Source organism: Chinchilla lanigera, unplaced genomic scaffold (assembly GCF_000276665.1).
Source record: "Chinchilla lanigera isolate Chin_1 unplaced genomic scaffold, ChiLan1.0 scaffold00108, whole genome shotgun sequence".
NCBI classification, from domain to species: domain Eukaryota; kingdom Metazoa; phylum Chordata; class Mammalia; order Rodentia; family Chinchillidae; genus Chinchilla; species Chinchilla lanigera.
Window position 1 is genome coordinate 143,306 of NW_004955509.1, and position 21,653 is coordinate 164,958.

Consider the following 21,653-nt stretch of genomic DNA (forward strand, 5'->3'; position numbering starts at 1 on the left):
TTAAGAGAGCCAATATAATTTTCTGATACCTGGCTTCTGAATTTCACTTACCATCCTCTGTGGTGCCCTCCTCACCCTATAGCTGGAATTCCTTCTCTAAACTACCTGTGTGGCACGGCTGTAATCCCAGCACTCTGGAGACGGAGGCAAGAGGATTGCGGTGAGTTCAAGGTCAGCCTGGGCGACAAAGTGAGCTCACGGCCAGTGTGAACTGCATAGCGAGACCCTGTTTCAAAAAGGCAAAAAAAAAAAACAACCTACCTGTCTGTCATGTCACTTTCTTGCTTAAAACCTTTTCTAGTTCCCCACTGCCTTAAAGATGAAGTCAAAACTCCTAACAAATCTCACAAGTTCTTCATGGTCTACGCTAGCGATAGCGAATCTTTTAGAGCTTTCAATGATAGAAACAGCTCGCTGTGGCATGTGTGTCGTAGGCTCACCACTCCTGCTCTAGGCCCTCTTTCTCTCCACATTCTTTCTCATCTTTCCCCATTTTCTGCTGTGGCCTCTACACACCATCTGTGCTATGTTTTCCACTTAGAGGCGTTTATATATGCTGCTCTTCTCACCTTGGTAACTCTATGCTCCTTTGCTTGACAAATGCCTACTGGGCCTGTGATATCACCCTAACCATCACTTCCTGTAGGAAGTGGGCATACACACCCATGAACCCACACGCCAGCCTCCCTAACAACTCACCACTTCCTGCCACACCCGAAGAGTCTTCTCAGGGCACAGCACTGTGCTCTCAGCCTGATCATGGCATTTCTCACACTGCACTGTAATTGCTTGCTTGCTTTTCTGTAGCTTCCTGAGAACAGTGATCTGGTCTCACTTACCATTGTATCCATAGTGCCAAATACATTGTGAGCACTCAATAAGCACAGGAGAGAGGAGCCACATTTACAATTTACAAATTATTTTTAGCTATATCTGTCTTTTAAAAAAATGTCCTATGAACTCACAATCTTTCCACCTTAGCCTTCTGAGTGCTAGGATTACAGGCATGCTCCACCATGCCATGCTCCACCATCAAAGAGGATTTCAGAAAATGGAAAGATATTCCTTGCTCATGCATAGGAAGAACCAACATTGCAAAAATTGCCACACTCCAAAATTGTTGTACAGATTCAATGCAATCCCAATTAAAATACCACTAGTATACCTCACAGATCTAAAGAAAACATTCCTAAAGTTCATTTGGAACCAGAAGAGGCCTAGAATAGCAAAAGCAATCCTGGAAGTCAAAGGAAAGGCAAGAGCATCACAATTCTTGGCTTGAAATTATACTGTAAAGCTACTGTGATAAAATCAGCATGGTACTGGCAAAAAAATAGACCTGAAGATCAATGCAACAGATTGGAAGATGCAGACACAACTACAAACACACTCAGCCACCTTGTCTTTGACAAAGGGGCCAAACATGTTCATTGGAAGAAAGATAGCCTCTTTAATAAATGGTGCTAGAAAAACTGGCTTTCCACATGCCGAAGACTAAAACTAGATCCATGTCTATCACCATGTACTAAACTAAAGTCAAAATAGATCAAAGATCTCAATATTAAAACAGAAACACTAAATCTACTAGAAGAGAAAGTAGATAAAATCGTAAAGACATAGGGGTAGGCGGAGTCCATGAACAAAAACCAAACAGCACAGGAAATACTTCAAAGAATGAACAACTGGGATCTCATCTTATTGAAAAGTTTTTGCACGTGTAAATAAATCACCAGCAGAATAAAAAGAAAACCCACAAATTGGGAAAAAAAAGTTTAGCCAACTGTCCCTCGGACAAAGGACTTCTATCTAGAACATACAAAGAAAGAATATCAGGCTCCCCAAATTCAAAGACCCAGTCCAAAAATTGGCATCTGAGATGAATACACACTTCTCAGATAAAGAAATACAAATGGCAAATAAATACATGAAAACTGTTCAACATCATTAGTCATTCAAAAAATGCAAATTAAAACAACACTGAGATTCCATCTCACCCCACAAAGAATGGCTATCATCAAGAAAACAACCAATAGCAAATGCTGGCGAGGCTGTGGGGAAAAAGGGACCCTTCTCCACTGCTGGTGGGAGTGTAGAGTGGTCCAACCACTGTGGAGATCAGTCTGGAGATTCCTCAGTAAACTAGAATTAGAGGTCCCATTCAACCCAGCTATTTCCCTTTTGGGTCTCTTTCAATAAGAACTAAAACACTATACCACAGCGATATACGTGCACTCATGTTTACAGCAGCACAATTTGTAATAGCTAAATCATGGAAACAACCTAAATGTCCATCAACTGAGGAATGGATAAAAAAAGATGTGGTATTTTTACATAATTAAATATCACTCAGCTATAAAGTAAAACTCAAGGCTTCTATGGGTAAATGGATGCAACTAGAGTTCACATTCATAAGTGAAATAAATCAGACCCACATGTGTAAGCACCATATAGTCTCACTAGTGTAAGAACCTGAAAGAGTAAATAAAATCTAAAAGATACAATAGATGCTGTGAAAGGGAAAAAAACTGTTCAAAGAAAAGAACAATTGGGATGAGGGAAAAAAGAAAAGAAAGAAGGGGAAAACATGTATATATGTATACACAAGATAGCTAAGATAATTGTACTACTAATTTCTATTGCTTTATTGAAAGGAACAGTTAATGTTTAATTGTTTGATCAATCTTACATGCCTATATTTGTTTATCTGAGTAACCAATTTGAAGATAACACTATGTAATACAATAACCACTACTAATTTCCTGTCACCTTGTCTGAAACTCTACATTGCTTTTATTGTATTTGTGTTGTTTTGTTTATGTCTGTGTGTTTGTTAATATGTTTTCATTCTTTTATCCTTAAAATAAAAAACTCTAGATACTATATCATTTCATCTATTAATACTTCAGTTAAGTGGTGCTTTTCACCAGTTATTTACAGGCATATCCACTTGGTAGTATTAAAAAGATTCATAAATATCCTTCCTTGTATCTTAATAAGAGAAGCAATAATACCTATACTCACTATTTTTTTGCACCGATGAAATAACTCAAAATCTTTACTGACCTATAACCTGATTAGAATATGCCAGATGAGAATCAATACTGTACAGAAATCACTATTTCTTTATTCACTGTTAGTAAAGTGACATTAGGCAATCTTTCTTCTGGTGTATAATCTAACTATCAACTCGGGGTCATATGGATTAAAATACGTAAGACAAGCAGAAAAATAGGTTTTAATGCTTCACAAACCTGAATGGAAAGAATATGATGCTTATAGCTGTTAATAGCTGTCCAATTTCTTTTTCCTCAACCAAATTATCAAACCAGCCATGTCAGAAGGCCAACTGCCCCAGCCTAAGCAGGAGACATGCTTGGGCCTCAAGTACCAAATGCTGCCACAACAGGTTTAGCTTATGCTTCTGCAAAATCAAAACAGCGAGCTCCATTCTTGAAGAAAATTTTCTTCTTTAAATATAAATCTTAGCTGGGTGTGGTGGCACACGCCTGTAATCCCAGCACTTGGGAGGCTGAGGCAGGCGGATCTGGGCTACACAGTGAGTTCAAGGCCAGCCTGCACTACATAGGGAGACCTGTCTCAAAAAACAACAAAAAAAAAACCTACCATAAATCTTGGGCACAAAACCACCTCAAAAGTGATGAAAACCAGGTTGTACACTAATAAAACAACATTACACTCATCAGCTCTTCTGTCAGATTGTGCAATAACAACGGATATAGAAATCTATGCAATTTTCTGTGGCTCCAACAGCAGGGGGCGGAGGTAGCTTCAAATCTTCTTAGCTACTGTAAAAACTGTTCACAGTCTGTAAAAAGAAGGCTTGGGGAGTTAGATTTTCCCCAGAGGCTTCACATAGTGTAGGTTAAGGCAGTTTCTGGCACATGGTTTCATTTTGCAAACAAATCAGAAATCAGGATGCACACACATGCTCATATACATATAAAAGACTGCATAACTCTGATGAAGTTAATGCCTCATGTCATCAATACCAATGCAGTAAATATTCCTGTTCAACAAAGATGCAATGAACCATAAACTGCTATATTTTCAACTATGCAACTACTATTATTCTACCCAGTCCGTTCATTCTATAGATGCCTATAAGTTCTAAAGACCTACGTTAATACAGTTTTTAATATTAATCATTCAACAAATACTTATGAGCACCTGCTTATGTGCCATGCATTATTCTGAGCACACAGCATACATCAATGGGGAGAAGCAAGAAGCCCTCGTAGGGAATGATGGAGGTGATGAGACGCGGCTGGGTAGATGCTGGACACACTTTGGAGGCAAAGCTGATGGGGTTTCCTGATGGATCAGTCAGGTTCAGTCTGAGAGTATTTGTACTGAGCAGTGGGAAGGTAATGGTACTGCCTTTAACTGAGATAGGGAAAGCTGTGGGTGGAAGTGGGCACGATGAGGGCTTTGGGCTTGGACAAAATGAGGTGGAGTTAAGATATCCAGGTGGAGACACTGAAGTAGGAAGTTCAACAGCTCTGGGGTTCGAGGAAAAGGTATGCTAAGGTATAAAGTTGGGAGTATCTGGGCATAGAGCACAGGTCTGTAGTCCTAGCCTTTGGGAGGCTGAGGCAGGAGGACTTCTTGAGCCTAGGAATTCAAGACCTGTCTGGGGAACACAATGAGACTCTCACCTGAAACGTAAGTATACAGACAAATGGCAGTATTATATCTGACACTGATATTGTTATGAATAATTCATTATTGGCAGTTAAAACAAATACTAAGAGCAACTTTAAAAGTTATACATATACACACTGTTCTCCTACACAAAAAGCAAGAGTCGTGAGAAAAATAAAGGAAATAAATTATTTGCTGATTGTGTCCATGGTCATATTCATTTCAAGCACCTGAATAAAATGGAGAAAAACTCCATCTATTGTTTCTTCCCAAGGTGAGAACTTGTTCCTTTTAGGGCTTACAGGAATTTAAATACGACTATGTGAAACAGAAGTGAGGTGACAACCACGGACATTAACTAGACAATTTTCAGACCTCAAAAAATATCATATATGGATTACTGAAAGACACAGTGCTGGCTCAGGGAAGCTTCAACAAAGGAGAAGTTCAAATGAAACAGTCTTTAATTTCTGGGTATTTTCCCCTATTCCCTTATTCATCTATAAGAGGATAAAATGAGTGTCCAAAATTTCTCTTTCCAGAATCTGTTTCTAATAAATGATGATACTGGGTGGGCAAATTTGCTGGGGCCAGGGAAGGGTGGAAGTTCTACAGCTGCAGAAGATGACGCAACCTTTAATATTTCATCTTACGAAAAATGAAAACATTTAGAAGCCACTGATAAACCGGCATTAAAGATTGCCAATATCCCACCCCCAAAACCTGCTGGCACAAATGTCAAAGTAAAAATTTCAGCACTAAATCAAATTAACAAACATTCCTTAAGCACAGCACGAGTATAGCCTATTATAATTTGGAAAATTCCACAGAATTTATCAACTCCTAAGCAAGGCTGTGATGCTTAGAAGTGTACCACAGTGGACGTCATCAGCAGCCACAAGCGGGCGAAGGCTCGGAGTGTGTTGCCATGGCAACTGCGTACTCAGCAGCAACACAATGTCTGCCTCTTGCCAATCCAGAACCAGAGGCAGAAGAAAACAGCCAGCTTCCTGCTGGGAACAACCCAGGGAGTCACAGTGCAGGCTGTCTCCATCATTCACACATGCAGGAGACTTCCTTTAAGCAGTCTGAAGTCATCTCCACCTAACTTTTTGAGAAAAAAATGCAGAGTTCTTTTTTGCTACTGCAAAACCATGGTCAACATAACCAAGCACAAAACATTAGAGAAATGTACGGAGTGGGTGGAGATTGTTGGGGTGTGAAAAGTGTCATAGTCAGGTGTTTAGCTGGGTCCAGGTATGAGGATTTTTTGAGGTAGGGGATGGAGAAGTGCTGGGCCATATGAAAAGTCATCTTGAGAAATATTCCCTAGAGACTGCAGCTAGAATCTTTTTTTTTTGGTTTTGGTTTTTCCCCGGTACCGGGAACTGAACTCACGACCTTGCGCTTGCCAGGCAGGCGCTTTTGCCACTGAGCTAAATCCCCAGCCCCAGCTAAATCCCCAGCCCCCAGCTAGAATCTTGAATGCCCTCTGAAAGGCTTAGGTGTTAAACTCTGGGTCCCAAGGTTAGTACCTTGGGAAGTGGTAGAGCCTTTGACAGGTAGGGGTGTGGGGAGGTTCTTAACTCATCAGGGGCATGCCGTTGAAGGAGACTGTAAGGATTCTTCTCTTTCCTCTCTCCCTTTGCTCTCTGGCTCATGAGGTGCACAAGTCTTGCCCCTCCATGCACTCCAACCGTAGCCCAAAGCTATGGGGCAACCGCTACCTCCTAAACTGTGAGCCAAAATAAACCTTTTCTTTTTATAAGCTGATTATGTCAGGGAGGGAAGCAGGGGAAAGAGGATGAAAAAGAATTAAGATGTGTTATGTACCTGTACCAACTCCTCCCAAGAATGTAATCATTATGTACTGCAAGTATGTACCAACAAAAATAAAAATTAAAAAAAATTATCTCAGGTAGTTCATTATAGTGATAGAAAGCAGACTAACACAAGAAGAGATCAGTAAGAAAGAAAGACACAAACTAGTGCATGAGCCTTTCAAGGGAAGCATTCCCACGCAGAGGGAGAGCTAAAAAGGAGAGAGAGCAAACAGCTAGTAAGTACATGAGGACACAAAAAACCCCAAGAGAGGAATCAGAAGTCTCTGACACCAAGCCCCACAATGTACTTTTGGATATTTTACATTATGTTGAAATAAAACAGAAACTGTTCAACGTACCTTTTCTACCGGCAGAAAGTCATTTTCTACTTCAATTGACCTTGGTCTTAGTTTGATTGGCTTGTCTTTGAAAATATCTCCAAAGCCCACTCCCTTAACTTTCTTGGGCTGGATGGCTGCAGTCGCCACTGTCCCATTGGCACCTTCAGACTTGGTACTGCTTGAATCACCCCCATCACTCTCGGAGCCTGTGGTCTCCCTTAAGCCTGTCAAGAGGGGGACAGGGAGAGAAAGAGCTCAGAAATCAGCCAGAGCGCTGAAGAACTTCACAGCCAGCCAGGAGCCCCTCTAAATGTGTTACTGGGTAGAAGATAACTTGCACTGGGCTCTGGTACTTGGTGCGATCAGTATGTTGAGCTTGGCTAGCTCTGAGTTTTATCTGATCTCCTCACCCCAGCCTTCAGTTTAAGCAGTGAGTCAAAACAACTTTTCAGAAAATCTAATTACAGATCTCTGTACATATGACATTTCACCCATTTTCAGCCAGAGCGTAGTTCCAACCCAAACATGTCTGACCATAAACTGTGCAGTGACAACCCTCCCCACCCGCTTCCTCACCTCCCACCCAGCCGGTACCACATACTGTACCTCCAATCACTCTGACTCATGTCAATTAGCAATTAGCATTGAAAGTAACATTTCCTAAAGGGAAACTGTAAAGCTAAAAGCAATTTAAACAAATTAGCAATTAAAGAAACCACACACAATTACGACTGCCAAAGAATTAAGTCCCTTTGGATGGCTTCACAAGGAATAAATGCATGCAGACATGTTTTTGTAGGAATGCATTAAACCAAACTTGACAGTAAGACAGTTTCACTAGCAAGATGATGGTGTTGTTTTTTAAAGATGGAATGAAAGCTGCCCTCCCCAGGACCAGCATTTTGCGATTCTATGGCTCTTCTTCCCTCCTTTAACACTGTCATCTTTCCAAAGTTGAGTCCCTTTTCGAAGGAGAAAGGCAGGGAAAGAACATTCCTCCTTTGCTCTCTTCTGGCATGTGCTGGGAGGCATAAACTAATCATCAGTAAGACAATATGGACACTTACCTCCCCAAATTCTCTTATCCCCAGGCTCTGCCCATAATCACATTCCTAAAAGGAAGAGTCTATTTATGTCCAGTTAATTTCTACGGATACATTCTTCCTTTCATGGTCAGTACATCAATTATGTCATCAAAGGGCAGGATTCAAAGGATATTTTATGGAATACTAAATTCTGTCATTAAACAATCTCTCAAAGCCTTTAGATATGTAGGACAGCTCCTGACCTTTTACTACATATCTCCTGATCATAATGATGCTCTTGGGATGAAAGTACACAATCAAATTTTGTTCTCTATTAGCCAATCATGCATTATCTTCCTACAGGTCAGGTGACCTCTGAGTCTGTAAGAATGATACACCAAATAATTGCTCACATAAAATATCATAAAATGCTGAAGTCATTCATATCTGAAGCCTCAGTGCAGGAAAAAACTGTTAAATGAAAACAGATAAAATATACAAAGGTCACTATAAATTGCTAACAAGTTTCAAAATCAAATCCTTAAAACAATGGTTTGCTTTGTCGCTGTTGCTGTTTTCCATAAAAGCGTATTTCTAAGCCAAAAGGTGGGGGAGGAGGAAGGTCCCCGGGGCACATTTTAATTAACTAAAGAACAGCATTTGTGAGCAAGAACAGAGGACAGAACAATGAAGAGCAGTCCACAACCAGGGGGTCAGCTGCAGCTCCCGGAACTAGATTTCAGTGTGCAAACATGGAGAAGCCCCTGGACTAGCTATCCATCCTTGTGTTTATCTGTTCGTTGTTTTGGGAACTATCTCTGCTGGAGATTAAATTTTGGAGCCTACATGTTGTGGCATTTCCCCTTTAACAGGTTCTCATTTTGCTGTATGGATTCTTTCTATGCAGTAAGTGGCTTGTATATTCTTTTCTGGTTTGGAAAGAACCATTTGAGGATGAAATAAAAAAAAAAACAGTTAGTGGAAAAAAGTATCACCACCCTCCTCCCTCCTCCTACCACCACCACCACCACCACCACCCTTACCGTCACCACCAGAAGGCAGCAGGGCAAATGGATTAGGGGAAGTATGTTTTCATTCTTTGGAAAAAAAAATTCAAAGGGTTCATCCGTCATTTTCCAGAGCTAGAACCATTAATTTTCAACCACTGCCACTCTAAATTTCCCGAGGTTCCAGTTTTAGGGTTTTGCTGCCTTCAGGCTTATCTTAATAACTTTATATTAACCACTGTTAAGAAATACTGTACATTATACAGAGAGAGATTGCACGGTCATTCAACTACACAAGCATGACCTTGGAAGGAAACACACGGCAGATTTTTCTTCCAGAAATTCTGACTGCCTGAGTCATTTTGATGTAAATTAAATAGCTAAATATCTGCAATGGTGAAAAACCTCTAAATCGAGTTCCTTCCCTTTGGAAGGGAAGAAAAGTTACTTCAATTTCCCATCTGTTCGGTGCTGTCATTATCTACTGACGTCCATCACACACAGTGCTGCGTAAAGTGTTTCCATGTCGCACTCAGAGGCCATTCAAATGATACTCTTGGGCAGTGCAACCCAGCGAGTGGAGAGTGGACCAAGGCCACTTTATGAAGGGCTTTTTTCTTACTAATATATGATGAGACGAGTGCAAAAAGTGTGTATGTTTGAAAATGACTTTTGCATTTTAGCAATGTACAGTGGTGAGACTTCCACATCTACTGGCCACTCCCTTGGTAAAGCACAGGCAGCACATTGCCCATGTAATACAGTCAGCAGAAGAACCATGCATCTGTCCACAGTGGAACAAAAAAAGATAAACTTCACCCACACAATTTGAGAAGCATGGTTTTGGTATTCACATCTGAACGTTCTCTTTCATCATGTACATGTACAAGTGGACGTATGCATGTGCGTACAGGCACACTAACATGGATGCTTTTCCTTTAAAGTTTAAAAGAAAAGTCTCTTCAAATTAGCTCAGTAACTGCCTACTTTTGTGTAATGTATCCTACTTTTCCAGCACTAATCAGAGCCATTAATTGTTTTTTAATTTAACACACGTGTTACATTCCTGCTTATTATTCAGCAGGAACTGTTCTAAGGACATCATGAAATTCATTTATCCATCTCCTTACCTTCAACCTTTGGCAGCCTTTTTCATAACATAAAAGGCTACACATTGGTCCTGCCAAAAGAAGTCTGCCGTGTGATGATTAGCTGAATGAGCAAAGCAAAACACCATTTCTGGCATGGACTTTCATGCCAAAATTTTATTCCTTTAAACCACACAATGGCAAAATGGTTTATTGGTTTCCAATGACCCACTCAGAAAAAGCAATAACCATGAGAGGTTGATATCTCTGCTGGAAGCCATCTTCCACCACCCCGTAAGCCCACAGATACTGGTACAAATACAAGTGCCATGACAAACGCTACTTCTCCTTTCTCTGCACGCATGGTTCATGCACGCATGTCACATACATGGTATAGGCAGAAAGCAAACAAGAAAGCGCCAGGGGCTGGTGGTGGGAATGCTCTTGTAGCACACACCAAGGAGATGACACTTATCATAGATAAATAAGTCCATGTCCTTGGATCAGGAATTCACACAGACATTTGGCATAAGCATGAGCAGCTCAGGAAAGGGCAGCTGCATCAAAAAATACAAGTACCCAGATCTTATCTTTACAATTGCTTCCTGCTGTTAAGGTCACTCACTGTAATAGCGTCTGTGGCCCTCCGTCTTTCCCGGTGCAGCTCGGTACAGAATTGTCCCTTCAAAGGTAGTCTTTCCTGACAGTGAATGAGAGAAGAGAAGGGGAGAGAAAAACAAGAGAGGGGAAAGGGGAAGCAAATGATGGCAAAAGAAGGAAGAGGAAGAGTCTTTAACTGAACTTGCCTTCAATGAATCTGCTGCAAGAGCTTCATCCGCAAAATTATTTAGAGACCATTAGGCAGAATTTAAGAACGTTATAGAATGAGCCCAAAGTCCCCATGCAGCCATGATGGCAAAGAGCACGCAGAATTGGAATTTATCTCTGCAAATGACTGACATGTGTATTGTGCCAAGGTAAAACCTGGAAGCCATTTCAGTACTGTAACTGAAGAATAGGAAAACCTCAATTAACCACGGGCAATCCAATTCATTGAACTCTCCATTAACAACTGTGCAGCACCGTCTTCTCTTTGGAAAGCATGACCTCCACATAATACAGATGTAGGCCCGTTATCCCTTATCTGCTACGCTAGGCCCCCATGTGATAGAAACTAATACTCAAGCCCCCAAATTCTACGTAAGACACAGAATTGTCTTTAACAGATTTGTAGGGCTGGGGGCAGAGCTGTGTGGTAACACCCTTGCCTAGCACACATGAGGCCCTGGGGTCGATCCCCAGCACCATAAAAATAAATAAATAAAACACTTATCATCCTCAGTACCTTTAAGCAAGAAAATGTATTAATATAATAGAGGGGAGGTTTCACCAATGAGATTTGAAAGCAGTAGTGGCATCCATATCAATGTAAGGAAGTTTCTGCTTAGCCCTGAGGACACCAGAAAACCCTATATATTTCTTGAAATATCTTAATTGAGGTTTTGCCATGTCAGTCATGAAACTGTACTTAAGCATGAGGACATAGGACTCACCCAATGTCAAGTGTCAAAAGGACATAGGACTCACCCAATGTCAAGTGTCAATTTTTTGTTACAAGTCATCAATATCGTAAGACTGAACACATGGCTAAAGGCCAAACATCTCTCAAACCAAAAGAAAGTACACAGAATATGCACACACTGCCCCAGTTTGAGTTTATTAATACCCACCCACCCACCAACAAACATAAACACACACAGGCCATACAGAAAGTACCACTAGCAAATAAAATCATTTGTTAAAGGTAAATGCAGTTAATAAGTACACTACTAGAGAAACAAAATCTATTGTGGCTTGTGAATTAAATACTCAAACTGCAGGCCAGTCATACAGCTTCATAGTAAGTGTAAAGGGTGAAAAAGGAGGCTACGTTTACAAAGAGCATGGAACTGAGAGGGGAGAGAACAACTTGTCTCCAAATAAAAACGGGAAACCCAAGCCAGGTATGGTGGTGCACGCCTGCAATCCCAAGACTCTGGGAGGCTTAGGCAGAAGATTCCAAATTTGAGCCCGCCTTCGGCAACTTAGGGACTTAGTGAGGCCCTGTCTAAAAAAATATTAAAATGTTGGGGATGTAGATCCATATGAAGGCCCTAGGTTCAAACCACAGTACCATCAAAAGTGGGGTAGAGTGGTGGAAATCATAGTGTCAACCTCAACCCCGTTACTTTTAACATAGGAAAGGAATAGTGAATGATCAGACTAACAACTCAGATGGAGTCGAACATTTCCATTTTCTGTGTCACAGATATCCATGGTAGTATACCCTTAATTTGAAGTCTCCCCTTCTTGACAGATGTGCTGCAACAAATTAAAGCAAAAATGCAGGTATTCAAATCACTGGCTATCTAAGGAAACAACAAAGTGTTTTAAATGTTCTTGTTAGACTTGCAGCTCTTGAAAACTCTGATGACAAAAGTATAGCAAGACCATAAAGTTAAATGAAATAAATCAGACACACAAACTAAAATATCACAGGGTTTCTCTTATATGAGAAAACCAAAATATAAATAAAGAACAAAATGAAAGACAATAGGAAGTTAGAAGACGTATCTTTCTCAAATGGAAGGGGGATCAAGACATGAAGGGAGGGAGGGAAGTGTAGGGGGTTAAAAAAAGAATGAAGATGTGTTATGTACATGTACCAACTTCCTACGATGAAATGGTCATTATGTACTGCAAACATGGACTAATACATTTTTTAAAAAAGGAAAGCAGCTTAATATTGGTTAGTTTTTATTCGAGCAAATTTCACTCTACTTAACTTCAGTGAGTAAGTCAACATTACACCTAAAGAACGCAGAGTCCTGAATTTGATTCCTGGTACCAAAAAAAAAAAAAAAACTACATGGCAAACTGCTACTATATACAAAAATATTATGGTAAGCCAAACTCTCTGAAATCTAATAGCAGCAGTCTTCTCTAGGTCATAAAAAGTAAGTGTAGGGGGAAAAATAAATTATTTTGGCAATGTTCATCCAAGTACAATAGAACTTTCATTTGTTCTTCCACAGGACCATGTCTGAGAATCCCTAAGGTAGACCACGGCCCTGATTCTCTGAATTATTAAGCCTGTTTACAAGGTCTCCCCGTCCACTGGCAGTAAGGCCATCTGCACTACAGCCAGGCTGTCTGAGGACCCACAGGCTTTCTACCTAAACAGCAAGAGACCGGCAACTGAAAAGATCATTCTGAATATGAGTGATGTTTATCTTATTGGATAAATACTTTACTGTCACTATCAAGTAACAATAGTATATGAAGGCAGCAAACATTATTGGAGGAAGAATTTAAAAATTCAAACACAGAATCATGAGCTGTGCTAGCACCTAACTTTTCCTGTAACTCTGTTTTATCAATTTGCTGACTGGCCTTCACTGCTGATAGAAAATTTATCAATCACAAAAAAAAAGCTATTAAATGCTAAAAAGAAAAAGGTCTGGTGATGTCAGAATGGAATTTCTCAACCTGGTTTTTGTTTTCATAAGCAAGGCCACTGAGAAATTCAATTTTTATAACTGATGAAATAATATTTTTGTCTATAGTAGCAATTTGCCATGTATTTTTTTTTTTTTTTGGTACCGGGAATCGAACTCAGGACCTTGCGCTTATCAGGCAAGCACTTTTGCCACTGAGCTATATCCCAGGCCCTGCCATGTATTTTAAAAAGCCATCTTCATCTTTGTCTTAGCTTGACATGTCACTAACATCAGAACCTAAATGGTTTAATATAAGGAATTAGGAAAATGAGAAATTAAATTAAAACTGAAAACCTATGGTTATTAATGGTCATAGGAAAGAAGATGCAAACTTTCTCCCTCTGGAGATTATCGGAAGTGAAAACATTCCTGTAGCTATATGATTTTTTAAAACACAGAAATATTTTTAGTTTTACATACATTACTTGAAATTAAGTAATATCAAAAACATGTTAAAAGTGGAAGATATATTTATATCTTAAATGTGAGGCATAATACCTGTGAAATTAAAACTGGGCAAGGTTATATCTGGGTCTCTGACACTAACACCAAATAAATCTTACAGGCACAGGGTAGTCTGTGATTCTAACAAGAAATGGCTATCTCTATTTCACATCAGTCAGTAGCAGCATGGGCACAATTATGAATGAAAAGGCAATTAATTCATCATGATCTGTGAGCCTAAAAAATAAGCTCGACTTTAGCCAGGGTTGAAGTTTGTCAGTTACCCGGTGAAAGACGACCTGTTTGTGTAGCAGAGGCAGCGCCAGAGTGTGTGCGGAAGAAGTGTGGGTTGTTTCCGCCTTCTCAGTCATAAGCCAGGCCTCATCACAGACTCCATTATGCTGAGCCTTAGTGTTGTCATCTGACAAAAATTCAAATGACCTCTCCATTCCTCTCTACCCCTAACATCCTAGGACTCTGCCTACACTACTGATACAAACACTTAACTATTTAGGTTTATAAAAGCTTGATTTACTAAACACCTACTTTTGAGGGGTGACTATTGATCTGACATACACCTATTTCTGTTTTTTTTTTTTAAATCTTGGCCCATGCCACTTTGTAAGCCCTGAATGAGCAGGACCAGGTGACAGTCATCAATGGTCACTAACACTCAAAGGAAATACAGCCAGACATTAGAAGCACCAGGTGGACTATGCATCGCCACCCAGGAAGATTTGCAAAAGTATGTGAATGTGTATCCGTGTGTATATTTCTCTGTGTATCTTAGCCCTTAACCCATTCAAGTCTCTGGACCTAATTATTAATTCATAGGAATACAGATTAAATGACACAACAGAGATCAAATCAGCATAGGCCAGATTGTAAGGAACTAATGAATAAAGGAGATCAGTTTCTTCAGAAAAAAAATGCATGGAAAAGAGGAGATAAGAAGGAGAAAGCTATAGACTCAAAGAAACCTGAGACAATTCAACTAATTGCAGTGTGTATGCCTTATATGCATCCAGATTCATACCAACAAATTGCATCTCCTAAGAGAAGACTGTTATGGGAAAGTGAACATGGACCATATATTTAATTATTTTAAGGAATGGCCACAATTTTGTGTGCAGGTAATCATGGTATTTTAAAATACCCTTTTATTGAGACATTTAAGTATTTATGTATGTAATTATATAATGGCTGGAATTTCCTCTAAGATCACACAGGAGAGGAATGTATAAGGCTAAAATTTGAACAAACTGACCATAGGGCAGGGATGGTGAACCTTTTAGAGATGAATGCCTAACTGAAAAAAAGAAAAAAAACACTTCATATATTAACAGTTTTTGTCTTACAAGGAAAACAAATAACAGAACTACCATAGGGTGATAACTGCTAAAGCTAGATGATCAGTATATATAGGTTCATTATATTCATGCATGCATTCTTTCTTTCTTTCTATTTTTTTGAGACAGGGTCTCACTATGTAGTTCAGGCTGGCCTTGAACTCAGGGTGACCCTCCTGGCTCAGCTTCCTGTGTGCTGGGACTATAGGAGTACACCACCACACCTGGCTATTATACTACTCTTACTTTTGCATATTAGAAATGTTCTATAATAAAAACTTTTTAAAAATATTTTTGAAAAACTGCTTTTAAGGTTTTGCAAGTTCTGTGAATGGTGAAAATGTTTTTTAATTTAAATATGCAGCAAGACATTTCTATATAACTATCAATTTCCTTCTTTGAGGTAAAATGTTTAAACTAAAATATCAACCAACCTAACTGTTGGAATTCTTTCCTTGATAGACTAGTTTACCCTGAGCAAAGATATAAGAAGGTTTAGAAGTTTCCATAACCAATTTCTATATGTAAAAATACTTCAGAGTAAGAAATCAACCAAGTTCCACAAATTTTAACCTGTCATTCAAAGATTAAAATGTCTCCTTAGGGTAATAAAGAATTAATTAAGCACTTATTAAATATCTATTATGTGACAAGCAGTCATGACACATTTCTTTATAAAAATAGTGTCAATATATTTTCTATCACACTACCCATTAGTATACAAAATTCACTACCTCAAGTACTTTCCTAAAGTAAAGATGTGAAGTATACAAATATGTGTACATATAGAGGTAGAGATGTGTGTATATGTGTGTGTGTAACAAAGAGACAAACAAGGACTCACAGTACACAAGATTCTCTTCATACTAGGATATAGATTTTACCTATCTTTTAAAAAATTCACTCTAATGTCTGATAGCATTTAAATTAAAAGATGTTTATACGATGTCACTGTGATCTCTAAAATTTATCAATATGGTACAAATATTAGAATTTGACATGCTCACAGAGTTATATATTAACTAAACATTCTCTGGAAAATCTAATGGCACTTTACAAAGAATATTAAATGTTCTGGTCTAACAAAAACTAAGTAAATTTTAGCTTATACCTGAGAAAGACTAGGTATCTTTTGAACATTAACTGTATTTTGTACTTTTCAGCTTTGAGACAAAAGTAAATATGCATTTACTGTAATTATGAGAGGTTATCACTGGGAGAAGCTAAGTAAAATATACTTGGGTTACCCCTGTACAGTTTTGTGTTTCTTTTTCACAACTTCCTACGGATCTTTAATTTCAAAACAAATAGTTTTTTTTTTTAAAAAGTAAAATACATTGGAACTATTAAAACTATTCTCCAGCAGTAAAGAATAAGCAGATTCATTCTAACACCAAAGGTTCTACTTAGACACATCATACCAGTATACATAATTTCTGAAGGTGATCTGATTATATAAACTTTAACATAATCAGATGCTGAAGCAAATCCAGAGTGCAAATGACTACTGCAAATCTTGTCAAAACACTGAAGATGCTATTTTTCTCATTCAAGGGATGACTTCAATTTGGCAAGTTCCACTGACATTATTCTCAAACCTTCTCTTCTTGAAGCCCTTTGTGACTACTTCCACCCCATATAGCAATGGGACTGGACTCTGTCTTTGTACCCACCCTTCCTCACATGAAAGCACCAGCGACATTCCCTGAACGTCTGGGAATCTGTGTGCACCCTTTCTTTAAGGTGGGCTTGCCGAAGGGAAACGTCCTGTCTCATTTGACTCTATCTTCAGTGCCTTGGACAGTGTCTCAGTAATAACAGGGCCTCAAAAAAGATTGAGAGAATGAAGAATAGGAGGAGGAAAGAGGGCAGATAAGGAAGAAAGATGGGGGAATGGATAGAGATAAATGGAGCAATGGGCCCCTCTTTTCCTTAGCTATGCATACAGGAAGATTACAAAAGCCATGTTATTTTTATCAGAAGCAGACATCATTAGTAGATCATGCCTCGCCAAGAACCTCAAAATTTCAACAACGGACAGATTTCATGTACTAAACATAGCTTTGGAACCTACTGGGCTTTTCTGTCCTGAAATAGAAGGTTATTAATTGAACAAGTGCTGGAGGCATATGAAGGAAGGCCAGGAGATTGGGAAGACCATTCCACTCAGCGACATAATCCTCCTGCACCAAAAATTCTGACACTATCTGCTTTGAGCTAAGAGTTCAGGCAGAGTCAGCTGTCTATATTAACTTGCAATGGCTGGGGGACCGTTTGTTTCATGAGTTCTAAAACCACAGGAGGCATTTATCTTGACCTTCCAACCTGAGAGCATAGCTAAGATGACAGGACCCCAAGAGGTCAAGGCTCTCCCAATGAGTTTGTCCAAATCTTTCTCCGTATTTCTTTCTCTGTGCCAGTAGAGGAATCCCAAAGCAATTTTCCAATATAGACATGAGGCTTCCACGGCCACAGTACCAGTGAGCGAGCAAACAGCTTCCAAGTAGCTGAATACCACCTGTATGTCCCAACACTTTAACTTGACAGTTTATCTTAACAATGACAGCTACTATTTATTGAGGACCCTCTATGGGTGGTTTATATACATTATTGCCATTGGAATTCATAATTTATTTCCTCATGAACATAAAGTTATAATGATCAGTTTGGTTCTCCATAAAAAAGCACATTTAATCCACAATGCTGAGGTACAGCACTGTTATTACGAGACCTAATTATCAAGTATGACACTACTCCAGTGTACAAAAGAAGATAACAGGGCAGCTAGAATGCTAATGTGGATTTAGGGAGTAATAAACACTTTTAGGATCATTCTTATTAGCTGGCCAAGATACTGGAAAAACCTCCTACGCCAAGGCAGAGTGCAGCAGGAGATCCAAAATCCCTTCCCAGTCCTTCCTACTATTTACCCTAGGGTGGAATGGAGTTCAAGGTAGGAAGATTCCAGGATTTGGCAGTGTGGGGAAAGATACTGCTTAAGTCAATGAGGCAACCAGCCAGTGCAGCTGTTTCTATGTGTGTAAGGCTGTATGACCCAGAGCAACTGAGATACCGAGCGAAGGAGGTTGCCTGAGTGCTTCTCTGGAAAAGGCTTTACTTCCAAATCAGGAATTTGTCCAATTATGCTACTGGTTAAATCAATAAAAGAGATACCAAATCAACATAAGAACATCACTGAAGTCAGATTTTTGCAAATGGAAAAGGAAGACATTTAAGAATTATCTTGGCAGGACTGAGCTGTCTTCCTCTTAACAAGAAGGAAAGTGAGCAACACCAGGTAGTGCCACACCACTGACAGAGTTGAGCCTCCTGCAACATTCATACCCATGACCTCGGCTCAACACAGCACAAGATAAACACAGACACCCATGTGGGAAGTTGGGTTAGCGACTGGGAGAACAAAGCTTCCCGGTCCTGACCTTTTGCTCCGTGAGCTGGGAAAGGCAGCAGAGAAACTGGAGGGAGACCTTCAGACCCTGGGGAAAGAAAGACCTGAAATTCGTTCTCACCATCACAGAAGGAAACACATGTCACACAAGGTGGGGTCTGGACTGTCAGTTGCCTTGTCATACTGTTAAGAGAAGTGGCATGCACTTATCTTATGCACAGCACGTCTCATCACCAACATGTTTTTTTTTTCTTTTTGTTGTTGTTGTATTTCTCCAAGTTCCTCAAAGGATGCTAAGAAATACTGACAATCTCATTGGTTCATTGAAAGATTAATTATGAACTTACAATGACATTCCAGAAGTATATGGAGGAACAGCTGATGGGCTACCAATAAGGGTTGAGGGCTGGCAGTTACCTATCCAGAGATGCACAGAATGTGTGGCTGCAGGTCACACTGTTATAGTGGTAAACTTGTCAACCAACAGGGCGTTCAGGTAACGTAGCCAACAAAATACCGTGAACTTTTGTCACAGCCTCTCGTCGTATGATATAGTACAGAAGGAAGGGTGAAGCTGAGCCCAATGGTCTTCCCCCACCCTTTCCTGTTCAGTGGGGTGGGCTCCCTTACTTGACTTGGACAGTTGTTCATCCTGGGAAATGCCGAGCTCATCTGACTCCCCCGATAGCTCCTTGATGAAGTTGGATGGAAACATTCCAGTTTTCCCATTGAGAACACCTTCCCACCATCCTTCCTCTACCTGCACGGATGCAAAGACAACAGAGACAGAGGGTCAGATTAGACATGGTTGATCCCAGTTCTGCCTTCCATTTGTATGGTGTGGAGTAACCAGAAAACAGGCCACGTACTCTTGAGATTTTCATCACGGATGAATGGAGGTTAACCTAGAATCAGCAAATATAAATGGACAAAAATGAACACTTCATCTTTATTAGCTTCTAAGTGAAATTTGGCATTTCCTTTTATTATGAATGTATAACTAATATAGATCAATGTTAGAAGCACTTGTGACTTATCACCAAACAAATAATAGATATTTTCATATAACATAGATGCTATAGGTATCTCAGAATATCCATTGTGTTTACTGTTACTCTGAAATAGTGGCATAAATTATGTCTACTGGGAGACCTTTGTCATTTAATGTGTTAGTAAGAAAACATAGATTATTTCAAAATTTGCTTTTAAATTAGTTGGCTAATTACTTCAATATAAATAGTTCCCTTTGTAATCCTGTTTTACTTTGTGCATTTGAAATCATTACTTAAAAACTGAGAGTAGTTTTCCCACACTACCAAAACTAGATAGATTAACAAAAACAGTTAAGAATCCATGAGATAAGAAGTCAGTCAGAATGAGGATTTCCCAGTTTCTAAGTGACCCTAGAATGAATGAGAAGGGATGAAAGAAGGTATGGAAGGCATCAAGACTGGAGTCATCTGGGTGGGGAGTGACGGCTGGATCAGGGGGTACTGAGAACGGACAAAGCAGATTTAGACTGAGACCATCTGAGGTACGAGGTGGCCTTCAGTGATCAATTAGCTGAGATAAGTGAGAAAAGGGTTTGTAAAAAGTCCCAAAATTTTGTGATAGAGGCACAAATCCAACAGCAGAAGCTAGAATAGCAAGTTGGCTTCCTGAAAGGAAATAAGGTCATTTTAATAACAAGCACATATTAAATTATCAATGTAATATGGAATAATAGAGGCTTAGGACCTTTGGGATTTTTTTGCTTACTATGTGCATACATTACCAGCCAAAATCAATAAATACAATTTAAGAGCTAAAATAATTCAAACAGACAAAAAATTAAATTCAAAAGCCTAGCTCAAATATTACCTGAAATTCAGCAATTGAGTGATCTTATTCCAACTTTTCCTATCAAAATGAACCCTGCTTTTCCCACCTGTACGATGAGAACAGATAAGACATGCCATAGTTGCCACATTTAGGCAGGATCTTGATCCATGTCAGAGGTACAGTATATGCATTATGGTTCTACTCTAGGGGCTAGAGATACAGAGCTATCCAAGACATGTGTTTAATTTTCCCAAAGAAGGTGACAATCTACCAAGATAGAAAGCCATGACTAAAAACCTGGCAATGCAAGGTAAACAGACTTAGCACAAACCAAATTTGTCACACAAAACAGAGCTCATTAAGATCTGGGGTACTAGAGGAAGGCTTTGAAAAAAAGAGAAAAATAAGGTAGATTTTTAAGAAAGTAGATGCAACAGCTATGATTAGGGGAAGGAGCATGCAAGCCATTCCAGACAGGAGGGAGCTGAAGAAGCCTGTGGAATGGAGACAACCAGAGGAACGTGTTTAGAGCATTTGTAAGGAAACTCATAGGACAGACTGACAGAGTGGCAATTACATTTGCATGACCACAAAATCTTCAGGAAAGAATGCAGACAACAGCATCCATGCATGACTGTCCCAATGACTATTCAATGCTAATTCATGTGACTTTACAGCATTCCCATTGAAATCATTCCATATTTCTATGCCAACTCAATTAATAAGTATTATTCTTCCAAGGAGATTTTTATAGGATTAAGATGGTTAGGAAGATTCGCTATGAGCCTCATATCAATAGTCACAGGACTTGTAGCCTGGGGTCCTTTATGCTAGTGCTGAATAAGAAACCACAAAATGCCCTCCTTCCTCACAGGAATCACAGAGCAGGAGGGGAAAACCAAGGGCCTGAACCACAAATGAGTGATCTGTGCCATAATCGCTGGCTGTGCAGGGCAGCTGGGCCAATTTCGTGCCATTCCGTGTGAAGACATCTAAAATGTTGCTGCTCCCCGTAATGAGCAGCTCCGGTCCAAAGTCCCTCAGGAAAGCACTCCTGATATGTACGATCAGCAGGCTGCCTGCTGGGAAAACAGGGGTATCTTCACCTCACCACACCCTTAGATGCCTCTACCACTGTCACAGCA

At 39.6% G+C, this 21,653-nt stretch overlaps 1 protein-coding gene across 1 annotated transcript in view; it reads right to left on the bottom strand.

Annotated features, from left to right (window-relative positions):
- Positions 1-21,653, bottom strand: part of Sh3kbp1 (SH3-domain kinase binding protein 1) — a gene marked incomplete at its 5' end in the record, with an annotated part of 338,774 nt that overhangs the window by 137,149 nt on the left and 179,972 nt on the right. Inside the window, 4 exon segments of the mRNA XM_005407792.2 lie at positions 6,845-7,050; positions 10,572-10,646; positions 18,719-18,775; positions 19,318-19,447. Of these exon segments, the coding sequence (XP_005407849.1) occupies positions 6,845-7,050; positions 10,572-10,646; positions 18,719-18,775; positions 19,318-19,447 (468 nt within the window).